Below are 9138 nucleotides of genomic sequence, written 5' to 3'. Positions count from 1 at the left end.
TCATGTGTACCCAAAGCTGCGCTGTAGCATATGTGTGTGTGTGTGTGAGTGTGTGTTTGTGTGTGTCACAGGTAGCCGTTTGTCCTGTGCGCCCCGTTGCTGCCGTTGGCATTTCTCTGTGACCTGTGGGACGTGTGAGGTGGCTTCTTCGGGTGTGGCGGGACGTCCTCCTCGTCAGAGCTGAAGTCCACCTCGTGGTGATTATCTAAGGACACCTGGGGAAACACATACCCATTGGAGGCCATGACCAGACTCCTCAGTGTGTTAGATAAATAACACTGGAATAACACCAAAAGTCTATGTCTCAGTTTTAAATGTACCGTTCAGAATAATAATAATAATAATAATAATAATAATAATAATAATAATAATAAAAAAGCAACTTTAACATCTGTGTGCTATGTTGATCTCTTCCTTTCACAACATTTTAAATGTATTTACATTACAAAGGCTACAGTATGTAGTAATGCATTTACACATTTTCACACTCATTGGAGTGGTATAGGCCAACTCATGCTGTACTTACACACAAAGGATTCAGTTTTCTCCCCTGTAAAAAAAGAAAGAGAGAGGGAACATCTTGTGTAATTAAGACCTCAGTGTACAATTATGTTGTATTAGGAAGTGATATACAGTACATATAATATGTATGTGTGGTTGTGCATGCGTTAGTGTGTGTGTGTGTGTGTGTGTGTGTGTGTCAGTGTGTGTGTCTCACCTGTGGTCCAGCCAGTGCTCTGCAGGTGACCCTGAGGATGAGGTAGGCCCAGAGACAGTGCAGTGCCAGCAGGAGCAGCAGCATGCCGTTGAGCAGCCACCAGGAGGGGAAGATGCCCAGCAGGGACCAGCTCTCAAACACTGTGGTCTTCAGCACCCTGAGATATACAACACAACACAACACAACAGAGACCAGCTCTCAAACACCGTGGTCTTCAGCACCCTGAGATATACAACACAACACAACACAACAGAGACCAGCTCTCAAACACCGTGGTCTTCAGCACCCTGAGATATACAACACAACACAACACAACAGAGACCAGCTCTCAAACACCGTGGTCTTCAGCACCCTGAGATATACAACACAACACAACACAACACAACACAACACAACACAACAGAGACCAGCTCTCAAACACCGTGGTCTTCAGCACCCTGAGATACAACACAACACAACAGAGACCAGCTCTCAAACACCGTGGTCTTCAGCACCCTGAGATATACAACACAACACAACACAACAGAGACCAGCTCTCAAACTCCGTGGTCTTCAGCACCCTGAGATACAACACAACACAACAGAGACCAGCTCTCAAACACCGTGGTCTTCAGCACCCTGAGATATACAACACAACACAACACAACAGAGACCAGCTCTCAAACACTGTGGTCTTCAGCACCCTGACACACAGCACTATACACCTCACTAAATAAAAACTATACAACACACACACACACACACACACACACACACACACACACACACACACCTGCACACGCACACACTGATACACACAAATATAGACACACACACACACAAACAAGAACACGATCAGATCAGCCAAACGTCACTTTGATCAATGACTACCCTCTTGACTCAGTGATTATTATAGAACACAGACACACTAAGAGAGAGAGAGAGAGAAAGAGAGAGAGAGAGAGTCCAATGTCACTTTGCCATGAAAGACAGACTGATATGGGATTTTAAGACTGATACCAATTTCGAAATTTGAGGTTTTAAAAAGACAATTACTGTAACGATATTCATCCAAGACATATAGCATATTGTAAAGGTCTGATCAAGTTGGGACATTGTGTTTAAATAGACCTAACTATCTGGTATCCGAATGAAAAGTTGAATCATATTAAATAGTTATTGGAAATAAAATCATCTGTGATAAGCACCAATGCCAAGATACATTTTACAATACGTACTTTATGTTTTATGATGTTTTTTTTACTGTTAACAGCAGAACAGTTCCATTAGTGCATCCATGTCAACAGGTCACAGCAGCCACACTGCATCCGCCATAACTTTATGTGACCTTCAACCAGACAGCCACCAAACCACTAACCAATTCCTCTGAAAAGGAGGACAAGTTGTGTCTAAAAGTGAGGACTCCCCTCAATTTCTGCCTCTTTCTATGGGGGGGCGGGGGGGGGGGGGGGGGGGGGGGGGTTGCTTACAGTGAAAACATCAAAATGAGCTTAGACATACTCGTAGACATACACATATGATCTACGGTTGATTCAGACTGCCCCCCATAGTATGTGCATTGCGTATGTGTTCCATAACTGTTGCGTCATGCTTCATGTCAGCGTCCATACCAGAAATGTCTCTGATGCGGCCGATCTGACTATTAAAACATCTCTTCCCTGTCTCTTTTAGCTGGAAACACTTCCGATACATTTGTCTGTCGCGTGAAAAATAGGTGCTGTTCCTATTTCTAGCGGGCCCATGGCAATGGAAGACAATACTGGCAATTTAGATGATGGATCAGTATTTGGCTTTTCTTTACTTAATTTAACAACGCCGATTTTACAGGCCGTTATAAATGCCGATAACTTTACCGACACACCATTTTATCAGTTGGCCACTAACACACACACACACACACACACACACACACACACATTCAGACGCACACAGAATTTGTTCTGTGTTTGAGCCACTGCCAGCCCTTTGTATTTGTCCCATATATAAACCCAGGAAGGACCTCCACATTTGCTGGCACAGTGTCTATTTTGGCATCCACATAACTATTCCAACATACCTCTCCTTGTTCACAGATGAGAGCACCCCAGGCCATACATTATGCAAGCTCTCAAGGAGAAGAGTGTGGCAACCGATCTACATGATGGAGGGATTCTTCTAGTGGTGATTTCAATGACTACCTCTGTCTATTCCACCTCCTCTCTCTTCTCTTGTCTCTCTATCTCTCTCTCTCACTCACACACACACACACACACACACTCTCTTTCACTCACACACACACACACACAAACACACACACACTCTCTCTTTGTCTCACTGACACCGTGTTCACCATTAGAACATCAAAGACAGTATGGCTGCAGACTAAGGAGCTGTGATTCTGCTGATGTGTTTGTGATTACCTTCATTTACCAAAAGAGCCCAGCTAGCTGCTAACAAGCTTCCACCTTCGGAGGTGTGACGCACGCACACACAACCCCCCCCCCCCACACACACACACACACATGCACACACACATTATCACACACACACACACACACACAAACACATTCCCCCACGCACACACACACACACACTAACACATTATCACACATACATGCACACACAGTCCATCACGCACTACAAATGAGCACGCTTGGACAGAAACCATGGAAACCCTTAATGGATTGCAGCTCTCTCCGTGTGTGCGGCTATGCTGATTCACCCTAATTGAGAGGACGGTGAGAGAGAGAGTTGAGTTTTAGAGGGACAAGAGACATGCAGCGCTTGTGTATTTACGACAAGGTCAATGCCTATACAGCACACAGACACACAGGCTTACTTCTTGTCCAAGCCATATTCAGTGGCCCAAGGTGACACAAGGTAAGTTGATGGGTCATTAGGTTGCTTCAGGTAAATGATCCAGATACTCGTAACTCGGTACCGTAATCAAGCACAGGACCAGACCTGTAGCACATCCCTCCAGCATAATCTAGACTCCGTATTTACCTTTAGAAAACTCACTCAATCAGCTGACATTTACTTTCATAAACTCTTTTTAAAGGAACACTACATTTTCTTTAATTGGCAGTTTCATTTCTTAATGAATTAGCTGGATTTCCACAGGTGGGCGACTGAAGGGAGAAAAGGGTCCTTGAGGAGGAAGACGAGGAAGACTTACCAGGCGGGGTAGAGAGCCAGCCGAGATGTGATGAAGATGAGGGTGAACATGAGGAAGAGGAGGTTGCAGAAGCGCTTGAAGCGCGCATATTTGGCCATTTTAGCTGCCTGGAACACACACACACACACACACACACACACACACACACACAGGGAGAGTGAACCACAATTAACCAGGGGAGACAAGGAAACATCTGCTAGAGTCTAGTTCAGTTGTAGTGCTTTGTTAAATAAAATATGGGAAATGTTGTTTTCCTCTCCCAGAATTTATATACAGTACTGTATTGTTCAATTATAATGCATTTTCTGATCTTGTACCTGTACCTCTACCACACACACACACACACACACACACACACAAACTCACACTTCTCTACATCAGATGACATACATTTCAATTCATTCATTCTAATGTATCTTACTTCTAAACACAAATGACAATATTGCATTTTTGAACCGTGAACATATCTGAGGGAATGTTCTACGGCTCCAGTAGTTAACATGCAATATGTGTGTGTACTGTATGTGTGTTTCACAGATGGCTATGTGTGTGTGTGTGTGTGTGTGTGTGTGTGTCTAGTCCATGCATTATCCAGCACACGCAGCTTACCTCCAGGAGCACTTCAGCCGAGTCGTGGAGGCACATGACGAGGGTCCCTGCACGCACCATGTTGCTGACGTAGGAGAGCACCATCAGAGCCACGGACAGCACGTGGTGCAGCAGGGTCATCAGGAAGTCCTGACACGGACGGAGCAGGACGGAGCAGGACACACACACAGGGACAAGGGACGGCATGAGAGAGAGCGACGGATAGAGAGAGAAGAAATGGGAGGGCATGTACGCCTTGTGTGTGTGTGTGTGTGTGTGTGTGTGTGTGTGTGTGTGTGTGTGTGTGTGTGTGTGTGTGTATGTGTATGTGTATGTGTGTCTGTATTTGTGTGTGTATCTGTCTATCTCTGTGTTTGTGTGTATGTTTGTGTGTGTGTGTGTGTGTGTGTGTGTGTGTGTGTGTGTGTGTGTGTGTGTGTGTGTGTGTGTGTCTGTGTGTGTGTGTTTGTGTGTACTTGTGTGTCTGTATGTGTGTGTGTGTGTCTCTCTCTCTCTCTCTCTCTGTGTGTGTGTGTGTGTGTGTGTGTGTGTGTAATGGGTCTGTGTGTAAACAGATCTGCTTGTACATCTCTCTGGTTTAGAATGCATCTGTGTGCATGTCATTACATTTCCACTACAAAGACACTTATGGCTGCTACTTAGGCATCAGAGACACCACACAATATTGACAGAGGGGGCATGTGACATAATCTGTATGTGTGTGCGCATACATTGTGTGTGTGTGTGTGTGTGTGTATGTGTGTGTGTGTGTGTGTGTGTGTGTGTCTGAGTGACAGAGAGAGAGAGAGAGAAAATAAACATCCTAGAGTGTGCAGTCTACAGTGCTTTGGAGATTACAGCTGGTGTGTGTGTGTGTGTGTGTGTGTGTGTGTGTGTGTGTGTGTGTGTGTGTGTGTGCAAGTATGTTTCTCTCTCTCTCTCTCCATTTCTCTTTTCTGTTTGTGTGCATGCATGAGTCTAGCTCTCTCTATTTCTCTCTCTCTCTCTCTCTCTCTGTGTGTGTGTGTGTGTGTGTGTGTGTGTGTGTGTGTGTGTGCTCTAAGTGAGAGACAGAGACAGTGAGCATCCTGGTGTGTGTCAGTGTGTGCTCTGTGTAGCAGTTTGGGGATTAGTGCTGACCGGGTCATAGAAGTAGGCCACTCTCTCACCCCAGCTGTTTTTCAGACCGAGTTAGCTTAGAGACTCGCATCTGCGCACGCGTGCACAAACATGTGTGCGTGTGTGTGTGTGTGTGTGTGTGTGTGTGTGTGTGTGATTTTGAGTTGTTTATCTGAGAAATATTTCTGTCACACTTCTCGTGACTCATCTCCATTAGACTATCTACAGATGTTCAGATGATCAGAATACTCTCTGTTGATACTGTGCTAACTAAAATGTACGGTCAGGGGTTGGATTTGGTTAAGGTGATGTTCAGATATCATTATTCAGCCATTATTTTACATATTGAATTTTGAATCTCAACAGATCCATAAACTCTCTGTTATACTGTAGGTGAGCTCTTGTGTGAAAAAGTGAAGTGTGAACAGGCATGCACATGGCGTGCAAATACAAACATTGACCTTTAAAGCCCATTACCTTAAGTTTAATAAACATTTTTCAAAATAAATATATACAGTATATACTGTAATAGTGCTTACTGTAATATAATTCATGATTCTTTGTGGGTCAGGTGGCTATGCTACTCCATATGACAGTTAACACAAATGGTCATCACAGACCTGTAATTTGTCTTTGTGTGTTTTATTTTTATGTGTGTTGGTGTGTGTGTCTGTGTGTGTGTGTGTGTGTGTGTGTGTGTGTGTGTGTGTGTGTGTGTGTGTGTGTGTGTGTGTGTGTGTGTGTGTGTGTGTGTGTGTGTGTGTAGTACCTTTCTCTTCACATCCGCGAGCTGTGGCACGAGTAGTGACAGACAGAAGGACAGCTCCAGCAGGTAGTAGTAGTGCACCTCCACTGTCAGCGGCTGCCGGCCAATCACAAAAGAGCTTTCAATATGACATAACAGCTGTTGCTATGATTAATGCTGGGCCTTCAAAGGTCAGCATGACACGCAGGTCATAGAGCAAACAGGTCCACCATACACTGGGTGAATGTGTGTGTGTGTGTGTGTGTGTGTGTGAGAGAGAGTGTGTGTGTGTGTGTGTGTGTGTGTGTGTGTGTGTGTGTGTGTGTGTGTGTGTGTGTGTGCGTGTGTGTGTGTGTGGTCAGTGTGATCACAGTGAAAGGATAAAGGGAGTCCAGGCGGGGGATCAAGTTAAGGTTACATCAGATGGTTTGCTTTGTCCCAGGTGTTCAGGTCCATTATTCAAAAGCTTGGTTTGGACAGGTGTGTGTGTGTGGTGAGCCTGTGTGTGTGCATGTGTGTATATGTGTGTGCGTGTGCATGTGTGTGTGTGTGGTGAGCCTGTGTGTGTGCATGTGTGTATATGTGTGTGCGTGTGCATGTGTGTGTGGTGAGCCTGTGTGTGTGCATGTGTGTATATGTGTGTGCGTGTGCATGTGTGTGTGGTGAGCCCCTGTGTGTGTGTATATGTGTGTGTGTGTGTGTTTCTCAGTTTCCATGAGAGCGACAAATGAGACTGTGTGCCAACTGAGTCCAATTGCAATCCATCATAATGCCATATCCTTAATGTCTACCAGAACATCAAATAAGAGAAGCATTTCATAACATTCTGTAAACACATCATGAAAATCTCTCTCTCTCTCTCTCTCTCTCTCTCTCTCTATATATATATATATATATATATATATATATATATATACTGTATATGTACATATACATATACTGTATGTGTGTGTGTTTATGTATATGTACTCTATGTACAGTATCTGTCATAGGAATACTCTATAATACACACACTGATTGATTAAAACAAAACGTCACTCCTTCTCCCCTACTGTAGTAGTTAGGCACTGTAGCCCAGCACGGCGTCAAGTCAACACTCCCCTTAGGAAACTGTATACTGTAGCCCCGGCTCATCTAGTGTGCTCATGAATAGTCCACAGGAGACGCCGCACACTCACAGTACCTGATTAGGGTAGTTCTGCCAGCACTCTCTGGTGTTGTGCAGCCACGGCGTCTTCATGGCACAAAAGAGACAAGACCAGACTATTAGGAGCACGGAAACAACATGGTGGGGCACAGCTACAGTAGGCAAGATTATTTACTGTACATACAGCAGCAGTTTTCATACACAGATTTCAACCTGCTTTACAAAAATAAAAGCAAAACATAATGATGAAGTGTTGGAGAAATTATTGAAACATTGTATTCTCATTTATATTGATAATCTGAAAAAGCATATTACAAGTGTGATTGGGTACAATTGTTGATCGGGTATTTATGTTCCCCTACAGTGATTGATGGTATGTGTGTTCCTTTCCATTGGATGGGGGAATTGTTGGCCATCGTGAGTGGGGAAGAGTGTAGTTGCATGTGTAGACTGTGTTCTGTGTGGTCGTGCTTTGTGGCCGAGGGTTCATCTTTTTCATGGAGAGGTCTGTTCATTTGTATCTTAATGTGCCAATCAGATGTTTTTGTACTCTTTGTACTTTTGTGCACAAGATAAGGTTTCAACACTGTTGTGTAGTCCCTTTTACCTGATTTATCTAAGGGAACCGAAAGTTTCCCTAGGCCCAAGTTCTTGACCACAAGTTCTGTATTTGTTGTTGATTCAGAAGTAATGTTCTGTTTGAAAGGTTCTCTCAGACACATGTTTAGTGGGACAAAGGCCAGGGCTTATTGTCCAAGTTTTAGCCATGTGATCATGTCAAAGGGCAAACTAGAGACCCTAGATACGTAAACTCTTGTATAGATACGTCAACCCTGGTATAAAAGGAGGCCCCAGACTAAAATGATCAGAGTCTGGTATGAACCATTTTGTGTTGTATCATTCTCTCTCTTTGCAAAGATAATACAATTGTGTTGTCCTTGGAATTCACTGGTCCTTGTCTTTATTTGGGCACAAACATACAAAATTATTTATCAGACATAGCAAAATTATCCATCATGAAGAAAATATATGAATAATGAATTAAAGAATTAAAGAATGTAATTATATAATGAATGTTTTCAAAAGTGTAAAGAAAGAGTACATGGAGTTGGTGTTGGTTGAGCAGATTGGTGGTCGGTCAGGGTCAGATCTGGTCCTGAGTCAACCACTATCTGACCCCAACCCCCCAGCACACTGACACAGCCAGGGAGCATGTGAGTCACACACACACACACACACACACACACACACACACACACACACACACACACACACACACACACACACACACACACACACACACACACACACACACACACACAAACACCACATACATACACACACACACACACACACACCACATACACACACACACACACACACACACACACAGACACACACAGACACACACAGACACACACACACACACACACACACACACAAATGTATGCACATGCATGCACATATAAATACACACACACACACACACACACACAAACACACACACACACACACACACATGTACAGACACACGCACACCTACAAAAGCACTTTTCTCTATAACTATCTCTTACATATACACTGTCAAACACACTAATATTTCTTTCCCTATCACTCTCTTCCTCTGCAAAAAAGGAAACTAATTGATTTCTACATTTTCAGTG

At 43.8% G+C, this 9138-nt stretch overlaps 1 protein-coding gene across 1 annotated transcript in view; it reads right to left on the bottom strand.

Annotated features, from left to right (window-relative positions):
* The window catches only part of LOC134071651 (ceramide synthase 6-like), a 16148-nt gene continuing 7010 nt past the window's right edge, over positions 1 to 9138 (bottom strand). Inside the window, exons 5-11 of the mRNA XM_062528449.1 lie at positions 7511 to 7561; positions 6352 to 6444; positions 4485 to 4613; positions 3876 to 3982; positions 719 to 875; positions 527 to 550; positions 1 to 215 (exon numbers count right to left, since the gene is read on the bottom strand). Of these exons, the coding sequence (XP_062384433.1) occupies positions 66 to 215; positions 527 to 550; positions 719 to 875; positions 3876 to 3982; positions 4485 to 4613; positions 6352 to 6444; positions 7511 to 7561 (711 nt within the window). The 3' untranslated portion in view covers positions 1 to 65. The remainder of the gene's footprint in view (positions 216 to 526; positions 551 to 718; positions 876 to 3875; positions 3983 to 4484; positions 4614 to 6351; positions 6445 to 7510; positions 7562 to 9138) is intronic.

This window comes from Sardina pilchardus, chromosome 23, assembly GCF_963854185.1.
Source record: "Sardina pilchardus chromosome 23, fSarPil1.1, whole genome shotgun sequence".
Taxonomy (NCBI): Eukaryota; Metazoa; Chordata; class Actinopteri; order Clupeiformes; family Clupeidae; genus Sardina; species Sardina pilchardus.
This window is presented reverse-complemented; position numbering and strand designations above follow the sequence as displayed.